Genomic DNA, 15,687 nt, shown 5'->3' with positions numbered 1-15,687 from the left:
TTTGTGGTTTAAAAAACAACAACTGATCATGCAATTGACATCAAAAGTTTATAGTTTGAAAATGCTTATACTACAAAACAATATAAATCAGTTACACAACAAAAGCACTCTGTAAGGCATCTATGTAGACATAAGCCACTGGTTCTGATTTGTGTAAAAAAAATAAAAAATAAAAAAATAAAGGCAGATTGACAACAGTAGGTAATAATACACTCTAAAAAATGCTGGGTTATTTCAACCCAAATTTGGGTCAAATATGGACAAACCCAGCCGTTGGGTTAATTTTTTTTTATTAAAAATGTTAACCCAATGGTTGGGTTAGTCCATATTTGACCCAGATTTGGGTTAAAACAACCCAGCATTTTTTAGAGTGTACAGTGAGTTATACAGTATTTGTCAGTGCACTTCTGAGCAAATTATGTAAACCTCAAAACTGCTCATCAACCCTTAGACTGTCGAAATAACAAAGCCCTTACACTGCATTTACATATAACAGACTCAAGTTTTATGTACATTAAGTTTTAGGTAATAGCAGAAAACAGTATGCTATCACTTATTTGTTTTACCATTTACAAATAAGTTCATAGCAAGTTTCCTCGGAGATAGAGAGCACACAGAACTTGTTCCACAGATTCCAGAGGCTTCCTTAAGTGTAACTTACAACAATTCTTTTAATTATGTTCTCTCTTATTTTTTTAGTTTTTACTCCATACATGATTGGATTTATAATAGGGGACAGAATAAGAACATACAATGACAGTATGACACGAACAGTGTAAGGCACATGACGCATATTGAATCGACTTTGGAACAATTCAAAGCAACTACCAATTACAAAGTTTAGTAATGCTATTAAGTGTGGGACACATGTGCTGAATTTAACTCGACCTCCTTTTGACAACTTCAAGCAGATAAAGATGATCCTTACATAAGTGTAGAAAATGATGACAACCAGCAGGGAGGTAAGGAACATCATAAATGCACCATATATATTATTACTTAAAGTGTCAGAGCATGCTAGCTTCACCACAGAAAAATTATCACAGTAGACTTTTTCGATAATTACTCCACAAATGTAAAGATTCGCTGTAATTGAGATAGTGATAGTAGATCGCAAAAAGGGCAAAAGCCAAGAAACTGCAACACATATAACCACTTTTTTAGGTGTGATTATTTTGTCATATTCTAAAGGATAGCATATAGATATATACCGATCATAAGCCATAACTGTTAAGTTTGTTAGGTCACAGCCACCATAGGTAAATATACTAAAGATTTGCACAAGGCAATTGAGCCATGTTATTTGATAATCTTCTGTAATCATCTTAGTCAAAATAAAAGGGGTAACAGCAGATCCGCCATATAAATTAATACATGCCAAATTGCAAATAAAGATGTACATGGGCTTATGTAGCCCTCTTTCAACACATATTACATAGATGAGTACACCGTTAGAAATGATCATGACTGGGTATAGTAAAGACAGCACAAACACAAAAATATATCTCTGGTCATATATTCCTCTGTATCCGTCCAGTAAGAAAGAAATATTTTTCATGATAGCTTGATTTCCTAAATGAAGAGACAAAATAAATGAGAAGGAAGCTTAGAGAAAAGAGTTATTGAAAAGCTGTTTTTAAACAAATGTACATCTCATTCTTTGCACAAAATGTCAATGTGCATGTCAATACAATAGAGTGTATACAATAAATGTATACACTAAATAAATAAAAATATAACTTCACATATATCTTGCTTAAAATATTAAATAAAAAAACTAACCCTAACCCTAATTCAAGTAACACAATATAACATATTGACAATGTTTCTTTAAAAATTCATTGAATGTACCTTGCAATATTTGTGTATTTGTATATTTTTGCTGTATGTGCAGAATGACTGCCTTCAACCTGAAACAGGTCTATTTATACTATGGCAACTGGGGAATTTTTTTTTATGCAAATCTGTGATGCCTAGGTCACAAAATAAAGTGCCTTTCAATCATGTAAAGCCTCAAAATGTCTTCTCCCTAGTTGATTTAGTTGCATCATTACATTTGCTCTCCTCATCATCAACTTATTCCAATCATTAAGGGAAATAAGCTTTGTCAAAAGTGTATGATGTTTTGCCGAATGTTTTGAATAAAAGGAAAAAAACATACAAAAAGCAACAATACAAAAATAGCCCCATACTGTAACAGAGAATGCAAAAACAAAAATAGTGTCCAGTAAAAACATAAAATTTACATTTAATCGTTTAGCAGAGGTTTTTATTCAAAGTGACTTACAAATGAGGAAAGCAATAGAAGGAATCAAACCAACAATAGGGCAACAATATGCCATGACCAGTCCCAGTTAGTCCAGCACAGTTAGTGATGTTACATTATTGAATTAATCGTTCTTTTGAACAAATCTTTTAACGAATCGTTCTCGGTCACGTAATCCACTGACTCGTATTTCTCGTTCACTGAAATTCCTCCCTCCACATGGCACTATTAGCAGCGCATGCGCAGCGCAGCTCAGTAGATCTTTGGGCTTTTTCAACCTGTCAAAGAATGACTAAACCTCGAGCCAATAGCCTTCGAGTGAAAGAATGCGCCCTTCATTGACCATGACCGAGTTGCTTTTGCTAAACGAACTGGTACATGTCGTTCGTGAATGAAAATAACCAGTTGTTTGAACGATAATGGTGGCGAACAGATAGAGCTAGGCTCGTGTAGTTGGCATATTATATCAAAGAAATAAATTTACACTTTACCATTGTAATGAAAACTGTTTAATAATGCAAGCTGATGGTTAAATGTAACAAAGACAAATTAATATTGTATTTTTTTACTTGGTTTGAGCTAAGTGGGCAGGGGGCACTTGATTTAAATTTACACTACTCTTTACCTGCTTTTCTTATATTTTATGTGTGTGTTTTAGACTTAGTTTTGTGGTAGGCTATTTTGCACGTTGAACAATTTACCTGACTACTGTAGGCCATAGTATAGGCTATGTAAGCACTGGTGTTATAGGCTATGTGTTCATTTTGTATTATCAAAAAATGAATTAATTAGCCTACGTTTTATTCATGTCATGCATTTCTCTAAAAACTGTAAAACAAACAAAACAATATGACAGTATTGGTTAGGTCTCATTTGCGTAACGTCAGCAAATAGCATTTCAGTTCGGGCTGTGAAGGGGCATGTAATTGGTTGGATCTACTGAACGAATACGCCCATCACTCACTCAGACTCTGTTTTGAGTCTGAACAGGAGAGAGATATCGTTCGTGAACGAACTGGTAGGCTACATTTAATTTGTGAATGAAACGAATGAGAGTACCGGGTAGATCGGTCATTTAGCATGTGATTCAATCTCATTCAGCAATCAGCAGAAAGCGGATGTAAAGCGCAGTTATAGGTGTGCACATACGATTGTTCATATTTAACATACAGAACGTAACTCAACGTTTAATATAATCCCAGATTTATGAATGTGTAAATATCTGACCAAACAATTAAAATGTTATGCAAGAAAACCTTGTGCTTTGGTCATCTGAAGCACTTATTTAGACTTATTTGATTAATTTAATGAAATGATTTAGTAAATACGTTCGTTGAGACATACTGTAGCACAAAATACACTCTTTTTCGCCAAGAAATTTTCTGAACCCCCACCGTGTGCTAGCAATCTTCCGTCTTCTCCCTGTCATCGGTTCCGCCTCTGTCTGTCATCGCCACCAAACCCCTTGCACTTCAGCCTCCGTGGCTCCTCCCTCCATCGACTCCACCATGGCCGCCCGAAGGGTCATCTCCGCCATTGTCGCCTGCACGGCCTGCTCCGCCCTTTGATGGCTTCCTGCCTCAGATAGGCCACCCACTGGTCAGCCTTCAGGCCGTCCTCCTCTTCTTCTGCATGCATACACCCGTGATACTTTCCACATTGCCAGATATGGGCCGGATCTGGAACCTCACAATGTTGTTATGTGGGGACAGATTTTCCCAATGGCCAACCTCCAATCTCAAACAGTGGCAATAGCACTGGTTTGTGTAATGTCTGTAGATATCCTATACAGGCACATAATAATACTTAGAAGACAACCACACGTGAGTTCTCTCTGTGTCCATTAGCTTGCCAGCATGAACACCGTGAACCTCAACAACCAAAAAATCCGGTCTCTCTTCTTCGGCTCTTCATGGCCTAGGTTATAACAATGACACCTCTAGGTCACTATTTGTAGTGACAACTGACAAGGCACACTATTTTATCATCTGCTTACCTTGATTGTGATCCAAACTTTCAAACGCGCATCAGTGGCTCCGACTCCGAACCTATGCTCTGAACTTTTCACACGCAACTGATGTATCAGGTGCAAGGGTTTCAGCAAATCAACGATCAGAGAATCCTGCCGTGAGAACGTTGTAGGCTGATGTTACAGCTGTGGGCTCCTCTCCTGTTAATACGCTGTGGTCTAGGCCCCGTTTACATGTACATGGTTATTTTGAAAAACGGAGACATTTCCCTTCGGTTGTGCCCATCGTTTACACGCAAACGGAGAATTCTCCTCTGAAAACGATTCTTTCTAAAAACTCCGGCCAGAGTGGAGATTTTGGAAAACTCCGTTTGCATGTAAACTGAAAAAAAAACTGAGTTTTAGGCAGTCGACGTCACAGTATGCGACAGAACTTTCACTGCGTCAAAAGTGCGACCTATATTTTCGGGATTCTGATTGGCTAACGTGAGCTTGAGCTTCTCGTTACACTGCCACCTATAGGTTTGGCATGCTCTTGACGGCATATACACGGGTTCGTGTAAACGAACACTTTTCTGAAAACGGAGAGGGTGAAATGTCAGTTTATGAAAATAACCGGCCACGTGTAAACGTAGCCCTATTCATCAACAGAAAATGTATGGATTGATAGGGAAGAAAAATGGAATTTGGCGTGACATTTCTTGTGTGAGAGCGTGAGATTGATACTGAAAGTGTGAGTGTCACACCAGATGCGTGAGAGTTGGCAACCCTGACACTGTTGCCAGCAGTTTACTGTAAAATTTAGTTTTTTGGGGTCACCATTGTGCTGAAGAGTAGAGGCTGTGTTTGAGTCCAGGAGAAGACCATGAAACATTGATGATAAGCTGCATGTTGCTTTATTTAACAGGCGGTGACTGTGTAGTTGTTGGTCCAGTGGAAATCTCTTTATTTACTATATTTTTCATTTTGAATGGTTTTAAATTAAATAAGTTCACAGTAATACTTTGCTCACATTATTAGTGCATTATAAATTTTAGATAGTAGCGGGAAAAAAAACTTATAGTCCATTATAACATCAACAAAGACACCATGCATGCTTTCAATATGGAACTAGGCAAAGCTAGACAGACTTTCTTCTGAAATATTATAAACAGCAACTTAAACAACACACACACTCTTTTTGCTACTGTTGAGAGATTAACAAACCCCCCGAGCCAGATTCCCAGTGAAATGCTCTCAGACAGCAAGTGCAGTGAGTTTGCTTCTTTCTTCTCTGAGAAAATCAATAATATCAGAAAGGTGATCAGCACATCCTTGAGTTGCACTGGGGTCAGACAGATTAGACCACAACCTGAGAAAGTAGTTACTATGTCTGATTTTGAAGAAATTGATGGCAAAATTTTGGAAGAAACCGTACAGCACCTTAAAACATCAACCTGCGCCCTTGACGCTCTTACCACATCTTTCTTCAAAAGTGTGTTAAACAGCTTAGAAGCAGATCTGCTAGAAGTGGTAAATGCCTCACTTCTCTCTGGTAGGTTTCCAAACTCCCTGAAAACTGCAGTTGTCAAACCCCTCCTGAAAAAGAGCAATCTGGATAAGACTATATTAAGCAACTATAGACCGATCTCAAATCTTCCTTTTATAGGCAAGATCATTGAAAAAAGGTACTCTTTAATCAGCTGAACAAATACTTGCTTAGATGCATACTTTGAAAATGTTCAATCTGGTTTCCGATCGCATCACAGCACAGAGACAGCGCTCATAAAGATAATAAACAAATAATGAGAAAGAACCAAATCTCTTACCACAGCTCTGCAGACGACACACAGATCTACTTAGCCCTATCGCCTAACGATTACAGCCCCATTGACTCCCTGTTCCAATGCATTGATGAAGTAAACAGCTGGATGTGCCAAAACTTTCTTCAGTTAAACAAAGACAAAACTGAAGTCATTGTGTTTAGAAACAAAGATGAAGTTCTCAAGGTGAACGCATACCTTCACTCTAGAGGTCAAACAACTAAAAATCAAGTCAGGAATCTTGGTGTGTCTCTAGAGTCAGACCTTAGCTTCAGTAGTCATGTCAAAGCAATAACTAAATCAGCATATTATCATCTGAAAAATATTGCAAGAATTAGACGCTTTGTTTCCAGTCAGGACTTGTGCATGCTTTCATCACCAGCAGGGTGGATTATTGTAATGGACTCCTCACTGGCCTTCCCAAAAAGACCATAAGACAGTTGCAGCTCGTACAGAACGCTGCCGCCAGGATCCTGAGCAGAACCAGAACATTTTAACATATCACACCAGTCCTCAGGTCTTTACACTGGCTCCCAGTTACATACAGTATATGATTGATTTTAAAGTATTATTACTGGTATATAAATAATTTAATGGCCTAGGACCTCAATACATTGCAGATATACTCACTGAATATAAACCCAACAGATCACTCAGATCATTAGGATCACATCAACTAGAAATACCAAGGGTTCACTCAAAGCAAGGAGAGTCTGCTTTTAGATATTATGCCAGCCACAGCTGGAACCAGCTTCCAGAAGAGATCAGGTGTGCTCCTACTGTAGCCACATTCAAATCCAGACTCAAAACACTTCTTCTTTAGCTGTGCATTTACTGAATGAGCACTGTGCCACTGTTCGTCCGACTGTTTGTACTGTATTTTATTTTATTTTTTGTTTTTTTAATTCACTTTGAATTACCATTGTGTATGAAATGTGCTATATAAATAAACTTGCCTTGCCTTAACACAAACATTTGGATGCCAGTATTTTACTGTAAAAAAAGTCTGGTATGAGGTCTAACAGTGCGGGAATAAAAAAAAAAACAGAAAAGCGGTTACATAAAAAGATGAACAGGTTTGTAGAATAAAGTATCAAAGTTTTGAATATGAAAAGAATTGTTTTACATTCTTTTTTTTCATCTGTGTAAATAGGTGTCTTCTCACCTATATAAACATTTGAATAACATTTTCTATTTGACACATTTTAATAACACTACAAAGGAGAAGGAATCTATGTGCAGTATGCATATAAATATGTTGCTTTTATAAAATGGCTGCAACATCAATAGGATAAAAGTATGTGAAATTTGTTCCGAAATTTAAGGTAATTTGAAGTGGATTATTTGCATAGACCAATGTATATAAGAGTTATGTAAATATCAGCAACTCTAATGCCATTAAACAATGTACACAATGTAATATAAGACATTCAAATGTGTTCATATAGGCATTGCCATTTATTTAGTAGAAATAAAAAGTGCATCATTACACCTTTGTTCAGTCTTTAAATTAAAACCAAGTGCAAGTATTTTTCTGTGTAACATTTTTGTGAGGCTATTGCTGATCTCCTTTGTTCTAATTCCATAAATAAGTGGATGCAGAAGTGGAGGGATCAGGATAAAATGAATTGACATAAACACATTAACTTCTTTTGAAAGACTGAAATTAAATCGATTGTATATCACAGAAAAAAGAGAGGCCAATGAAAAATTAATAAAAGTAATCAAGTGTGGTGTGCATGTTTTTAGAGCCTTCTTTCTGGCGTTTTCTGATGCATTCAAAGAGACAAATAATATCCGCACATATGATAAGATGACAAAGATTAGAGGTAGAACAACAAAAGCAAGTACCAGACATATGCCATACAGATCTCCCCAGGTATTTTTGGCACAGGAGAGATTAACAACAGCCAAATTGTCACAAAACAACTTGTTTATTGTATACCTGCACATAGGTAACCTTGATGTAAGGTACACCTGTACAGCTAGAGAGCAGATAGGAACACAGTACACAATAAAAAGCAGAAGTCTTATTTTACCCGGAGTCATGATATTGTGATATTGTAGAGGTTTGCAAATTGAAACATACCTGTCATATGCCATAAGTGTCAGTATTGCATAAGCACATGTTCCATAAATATTAATAAAAAAAACTTGCAGAATACAGTCAGTATACAGAATGTCTTTCATATCATCAACAAGATTCTCCATTATTTTAGGAAGTACAGCAGATGATCCGATTAGTCCATTAATAGCTAGGTTGAATAAAAATATGTACATGGGCTTATGGAGAGATGTGTCCAAGCAGATCACCAGCATCAGTGTAACATTTGCAAAAACAGTTGTAAGATAGACTGCCAGAGAGATTACAAAAACTCCATAATTCAGAGCACCAGGTGGGCCATAACTGGTAAAAATCAGAGTGATGTTCAAACTTGGCAGAATCATTTTCCTGGTGGAGAGAAAGAAAGGCATTTCACTTATACAACAAATATGCAGTAAACAATTGTATACAAAGTATACAAAATTAACTGTAGGATTAAATTCTGAGATATCTATTTACGTACCTAATGTTTACAGACTCTCTTGTCTTCTGAGGATCTGAACTGCTGTAGCTTTATACTGTTTTATTCTACAAGGCCCACCTCCAGTGGATGTCATCTGCTTAAAGGCCCTACTCCCATTTTTTTTTTCAATAAATAATAATAATATTGTTATTATTACTATATATCAGTGTTATTAAAATGGTGCAACCATGACTTAGTTCCATCCGTACCGCGAGACATAATTGCGGCATTTTACCGTTTCTATAGATTAAAGTGAGCAGCGGGTCAAAACAACGGAGCGGTTCACACCACAAGAACTCAGGGTTGTTTATGGTAATGATCTTTCGGAGCTATATCTATAATATTTTTATCTAGAGCCAAAAGTGCTTTATTCAAGCCCTTTTCCACTCTGTATATCTCTCCCTCGCTAAAGAAGTAAAGCGCCACATTAAGAGCTGCAGATAAAATGGTTATTTTAATAACAACAGTAGCAGAAACATGGTGAGCAGCAAAATAGATACTTTCACTAAAACACGGCAGAAAATGACAATAGTTACTTTTTCATGTTTTTCGGTCAGAGTTTGTATTTATAAAGGAAGAAAGAAAGACACATTTGTTAAAGGGGTGGTATAATGCCCTTGTCCCCAGAGTGCGTATGTGAAGTTTTAGCTCAAAATACCCCACAGATATTTTTATATAGCATGTTAATTTTTTTTTAGGGTGAGCAAAAACACACTGTTTTTGTGTCTGTCAATTAAATGCAAATGAGCTGCTGCTCCCGGCACAGGGGGCGGAGCTTCAACAGTTTGGGTCCTTGTACCTCACACAGACATGCACTGAAAATGTCAATGTTTATGTTCAAACCGGAGTCAGACAATAATGGAGAGACTCAAGAAGAAGTAACAACATGTAGAAGCAACAGAACATTTCTGAATGGTTAGTTGATAAATTTATGTAGCTTATGGGTAGTATATTCTAGTCATTGATTAGCATATTCTGTCATGATAATCTAGAAATTGCGTTCCTGGGATCGGGGTTTATGTAAATTTTAGGGTTAGTGATGTCACTAACCCGGGAGGACTGTCGTGTAGTTGTCACAGGTCGAGGTGGGCCAAGCCAGACTGCACCCACCCCTAGACCAGGATCACCCTGAGGAGCGTGTCAAAGGAGGAGGCAGGAGACAGGAATAAAAAGAATGACAGGCTTTATTAAATATAAAAACAATTTGAAAATCCTAATCTAAAATTCCTCTTCCTTCCTCTTCCCAGGAATCCAAGGCAAGTGGGGGGTCAGGCTCACTTCCTTCTGGCGCTGGTGCCAACTCGCAGTGGTAGGTACTGAACAGGTGGGTATCGCAGGTGAGTAATTGAGTCAAGCTTACTTCCTTCTGGCTCTGGTGCCAACTCACTGAACAGGTGAGTATCACAGGTGAGTATCGCAGGGGAGTAGGTGGATCAGGGCTCACAGGAGTTGTAAAGGGTGGGCACTTCGCACCATACAGGTGGGTTTCAGGGCTACAGCAGACTCAAGTCGCAAGCGGAGCGGGGCTTTGGCTGGCACAGACAGAATCAACACTTCAAATAGAGGTGAATAGCTCTCACATGGGTGGCAGGAGACAGAGTCAATAGCTGAACAGGGCTTTCACTGGGACAGACAGCATTCAAACTTCAAGCAGAGGTAAACAGTTCTCACGTGTGTTGCAGGGGACAAAGTCACAAGCTGAACGGGCGTTCACTGGAACAGACGGAGTCAACGCTTCAAATAGAGGTGAACAGCTCTCACGTTGGTGGTAGGAGACAGAGTCATAAGCTGAGCAGGGCTTTCACTGGAGCAGACAGCACACAAACTTCAAGCAGAGGTAAACAGTTCTCACGTGTGTTGCAGGGGACAAAGTCACAAGCTGAGCGACGTTCACTGGAACAGACGGAATCAACACTTCGAATAGAGGTGAACAGCTCTCACAGGGGTGGCAGGAGACAAAGTCATAAGCTGAGCAGGGCTCTCACTGGGACAGACAGCATAAACTTCAAGCAGAGGTAAACAGTTCTCACGTGTGTTGCAGGGGACAGAGTCACAAGCTGAGCCGGGCTTCCACTGGGACAGACAGCATACAAACTCCAAGCAGAGGTAACCAGTTCTCACGTGTAGTGTGCACACGGGGGCTTTTCCTTCTGACATCCACCAGGTGACTGCAATCGATCTTGCTAGACTCTTATGATGGACGGTAGACCAGCATAACACATGGGGAGTGCACGGCGATAAAAGGTAAATCTTCCACACACACACGACAGTCCAATTCCAAACATGCAACGTGATGGGAAACGTCAATTTCAGCACTACAAATCCACTCTTCAAGTGCAAAGTAAGGCCAACACTCACCCAGAGGTCTCGATCTGAAGAGCCGATGATAGTCAGAGTTGGGACAGATGCGGTGAATAATTTCCTCACCACTACAAGCGGCTTCACTTCGCTGGTTTCAATGGCCGAGGGGGAGGCTAGAGATCGACAAGGAATCAGTATATTTCACTCAGTGCGATGTATACAACGTGATCCAAGCACTTCAAACCAGTATCCAATTTAGTGTAGAAAACATGCGGTTATGAGATTCAATTTGTCAATCGCTCATCTCACTCTTTCCCAGTCCAGACGACGAATTCCACTCTTCAAAACTGCCCTCGGATCCCACAAGCAACACTCCTCTTCTTTCACGATGGTCCTTCAGCTGCAACACTCCACAAACATTTCCCAACGGGAGAGAACCACACCAGATCGCCGGGGGAAGACAAAGAAACAACCACACAACGCGGAGGGAGAACACACAGCCTTCTCTTTCTCTTGTGTTTTATCCTCTCCAAACACTAGCGCCACCTCAATCAGGCACTCAAAGTGAAGTCCCCGCACCTGTTGCCAATCTGCCATTTAGTTGTCATGACGACAGACACACACACAAGCCCGGGGACAGTGTTACACTAAAAGTGTCCCGGCGGGAACACTTCTCTGATGGGATTAGTTCCGGGGGTTATTTGTCACCCCGTGACATACCCCCCTGCCAAACCGTTCTAGTCCCGAGAACGGTCTCCAGTCACCCAGTCTCCGTACCTGGCTGGAGGCTGACCCCGATTCTCTCGCTGAGAACGTCGTGGTGGGGAGATGGGTGCTTCAGGTCGTGGTCCTAGGCCTAGGCCCCTCGGGATCACTGCCCATCCTACCAGCGGGGGCATCCAAGGCGTCTCGGCCGGTGGGTCCTCTACCACTGGCTTTGGGTAATTCGGGCAAGGGCGGATCAGGTTACGGTGTAACACCCGTTCGGGGCCCGTCTTCCCTTCGGGCCGTAGGGCATATACAGGTTGGTCCGGATGGGGTTGTCGCTGAACGACGTATGGCTGGGCCTCCCATCGGTTGCTCAATTTTCCCTTCCCTTGTCGGCGATTGTCCCGTAGCAGCACCCTCTCCCCGGGCAGTAGCGGGGCTTCTCGGGCCGTCCTATCATACAATCTCTTGTTCTTTACCGCCGCCTGATTAATCCGGCCAGCGACCTGTTCGTATGCGGACTGGAGGCGTCGGTGATGGTTCGCTACCCAGTCGGACAGACTACTTCCCTCTTCTCCCCCAGTGGTTCCCATAAGCATATCCATTGGGAGCCTCACATGTCGGCCGAACATCAGGTAGGTAGGGGCATAACCGGTGGTACTGTGTATGCTATTGTTGTACGCCTGCATCACGGCTGGGAGCCGATCAGCCCAGTGGCCCTGCTGCTCTTCCTCCAAGGTTCCCAACAAGCCCAGCAAGGTTTGATTTAATCGTTCACACCCCCCGTTCCCTTGAGGATGATAAGGGGTCGTATGGGTCTTCTTACATCCGTACAGTTGGCATAATTCATGAATCACCCTTGACTCGAAGTTGGCCCCTTGGTCCGAATGGAGGATTTCAGGGCATCCGAATGGCTGGATCACGTACTTCCAGAGGGCGTTAGCAGTGGTCAGGGCAGTTTGGTCCATAGTGGGGATGGCCCAAGCATGTTTGGTGAACAGATCGGTGACAACGAGAATATTCTGGATCTGGTCCACCGGCCGTCCCAGGGTGAGGAAGTCCATTGCCACCATATGCAGAGGTGCCCTGGCCTGAATCGGGACCAGCGGTGCCCGTTTCTCCCTCCTGGACTTGAACAAGGTGCAACGTGGGCATCTCTGAAGGTAAGTCCTGGTGGTACCCTCCATCCCAGGCCAGTAGAAATGTCGTCTCAACAACGCCAATGTCCTCTCCTGCCCTTGATGTCCCATCCTAGCATGGTACGCCTCCAGTAACGCCTGCCAACGACCTGCAGGGACCACGATCTGACAAACCTCCTCTCCTTGGCCGGGGTCCTGGAGCGTCCTACAGAGCACCCCATCCCTCAAGTAAAGCCTTTCCCTCTGTCCCAGCAGGCCTCGCACACTTCGGGTCTGAGTTCGACGTTCCGCCCCCTCGGGCCAGGTCTTCTGTTCCAACCATGTCCGTACCCGCAACACATCTCCATCTTCGCCCTGCCACAGTCTCCATCGTTGTGGGTCCCACCCCCAACACGGAGGGGGGTCCTCAGGCGTCTGCCCTGGGGCCTCTACAACTCCCACCATTAATCCCTCGTCGGAACCCAGTCCTGAGGCCGGTGTATGGCCTGCCGATCCTTCACCCGGTAACCTGGATAGCACGTCAGCGTTGGTGTGCTCTCTCCCTGGCCGGTACTGGATCTGATAGTCAAAGTTGGCCAGTTGCGCCACCCAGCGTTGCTCCACTGCCCCTAGTTTGGCCGTTTGTAGATGCACCAGCGGGTTATTGTCCGTGACAACTCGTACCTTGGCTCCCCACAAGTAATCTTTAAATTTTTCACCCAGCGCCCACTTCATGGCCAGTAGCTCGAGTTTAAAGGAGCTGTAGTTCGAGTCATTCTTCTCTGCGGGGGGGTAAGCTCCGGCTTGCATAGGCGATGACTTTCTCCTCTCCTTGTTGTTTCTGCGCCAACACGGCTCCCAACCCCAGTTGACTAGCATCGGTGTACAGGATGAATGGTTGGGTAAAGTCGGCATAGGCCAGTATCGGGGCTTGTAAGAGCTCCTGCTTGAGCTGCTGGAAAGCGGCTTCACAGGCTGGGTCCCATTGGATGGAGGGGGACCCTCGACCCCGTGCTCGACCCGTGCCTCCCAACAGCTGGTTGATGGGTTTGGCGATTCTGGAGAAGTCCTTAATGAAGCGCCTATAGTAGCCCACGAAGCCCAGGAATGACCGAACTTGACGCACCGTCTGGGGAGCGGTCCACTCTTGCACCGCCCTCACTTTTTCTGGATCAACGGAGATCCCTGTTGCACTGACCACGTGCCCCAGAAACTTGACCTCTTTACGGAAGAGCTGGCACTTGTCGGGTTGTAACTTCAGTCCGTAGCGCTCTAGGGAGCGGAAGACTTGCCCAAGATGCTCCAGGTGGGACTTGAAATCGGGGGAGTAAGTGATGATGTCGTCAAGGTAGACGAGGGTGGTATCCATCACTTGGCTGCCCAAACAACGCTGCATCAGCCGCTAGAACGTGGCTGGAGCGTTGCAGAGGCCGAACGGCATCCGGTCCCACTCATAGAGACCGAAAGGGGTGGTAAATGCCGTCTTCTCCCGATCACGCTCGTCCATCTGCACCTGCCAATAACCGCTGGCCAAGTCGAGGGTAGAGTACCAGGCAGCTTGAGTGAGGCTCGTAAGAGAATCTTCAACCCGCGGCAACGGGAAAGCATCCTTCTTGGTCACCAGGTTCAGCCGGCGGTAATCCACACAAAACCTCCAGGAACCCGTCTTCTTGCGGACCAACACTATCGGTGCGGCCCAAGGGCTGCTGCTCTCACGAATAATCCCTCGGTCAAGCATTCCTCGCAACAGGGTGCGGACCTCGGTGTACAAGGTCGGTGGTACAGGTCGGTAGCGCTCTCGGCTTGGTGCAGCATCCCCAGTTGGAATCTGGTGCTTTACCACGTCAGTGCGGCCATAGTCCTCCTCGTGAGTAGAGAACAGATGTTGCCATCCCCTCAAGAACTCTTGCAGTTGTCCCACTTGTTCTTCCTCCAGTCCGTCACCCCGTAAAGACTCTCCCTTTAAGTGAGCAGGCAATCCTCCTTCTACCTCCTCCACTCCTGGACCGGCCCGCGCTAAAGCCACTTCGACCACTGTAGGACTCACCCGCTTAAAGTTAACTTCGCCCTGCTCACGAACCTGCTGTGGTCTTACTGAGGTCACCCGGGCCAAACATTGGTGATGATACAGGTGGACAAGGAAGGGGTTCGTGTTCCTCACCCTTACTGAGACTCGGCCTCCCTGAACAGTTGCCAGTCCTCGAGCTATCTCCACCTTGGGACCCTCTTCGTGGGGCTCCACCATCACCCACTCTTGCGGATGGTAACGTCGAGGGGGCAGCCTGGCCCAGACTACAGCCTCACTTCGAGCTGGGATAGACAGGGCGTAGCGGCAGGCCACTCTTCCCGTGCTCTCCCGGTCATGCTGTTTTTCAGCCAGACATATCCGGCGGCAATCGGCCCTGATACGGTCCCACTCCTGTCCGGCCGGGGTTACAGCTGTTCGCGCCGGTCTACCTCGGAATAGCTCCTCCCAGCAATCCGAGATGACATTCATCCCAATCAGGGCACGATGGGACCCTAGACACGGGTCTCGGACAACTACCACCCCCTTCTGAGGCACTACAACTCCATGGATCTCCAAATCGGTCACAAGGTATCCTACGTATGGTATGTCCAGTCCATTTGCCCCACGCAGCGTCAACCAGGGAGCATCCACAGGCGATCTACCGTTGGTGCCAAACAGCTCATGGGCCAAACTCTCAGAGAATAAGGTCACTTGGGAGCCTGTATCCAAGAGACAATGTATCTCCTGACCATTAACTTGGGCCACCACCACTGGGCAGCGGCCTATCAAGCGACCCTGAGGGGATGTGGAAGAAGAGGGGTCTAATACGGGGGTCCCGACCACTTGACCCACAGTGGCCGGAGACTCTAAAAACCCCCTTGTGATGCCCGTCGGGCAGAGCATTGGCGAAAGTAATGCCCCGACTCTCCACAGCCATTACAAATGGGC

At 43.9% G+C, this 15,687-nt stretch overlaps 2 protein-coding genes across 2 annotated transcripts; both read right to left on the bottom strand.

The window, feature by feature from the left end:
* Positions 1 to 646: 646 nt before the first annotated feature.
* On the bottom strand, positions 647 to 1,324 carry LOC306996836 (olfactory receptor 52L1-like; the record flags this gene model as incomplete). The annotated part of the gene is made up of 1 exon (XM_079609740.1): positions 647 to 1,324. The coding sequence occupies one exon, from the start codon at positions 1,322 to 1,324 to the stop codon at positions 647 to 649; it is 678 nt and encodes a 225-aa protein (XP_079465866.1).
* Positions 1,325 to 7,495: 6,171 nt separating this feature from the next.
* Positions 7,496 to 8,485, bottom strand: or60a1 (odorant receptor, family 60, subfamily A, member 1; the record flags this gene model as incomplete). The annotated part of the gene is made up of 1 exon (XM_079610667.1): positions 7,496 to 8,485. One exon carries the CDS (start codon positions 8,483 to 8,485, stop codon positions 7,496 to 7,498), a length of 990 nt encoding a protein of 329 aa, XP_079466793.1.
* Positions 8,486 to 15,687: the final 7,202 nt, after the last annotated feature.

Source organism: Phoxinus phoxinus (genome assembly GCF_949152265.1).
Source record: "Phoxinus phoxinus genome assembly, chromosome: 4".
Classification (NCBI taxonomy): domain Eukaryota; kingdom Metazoa; phylum Chordata; class Actinopteri; order Cypriniformes; family Leuciscidae; genus Phoxinus; species Phoxinus phoxinus.
The sequence above is the reverse complement of the archived record's forward strand: the minus strand, read 5'-3'. Positions and strand labels throughout refer to the sequence as shown.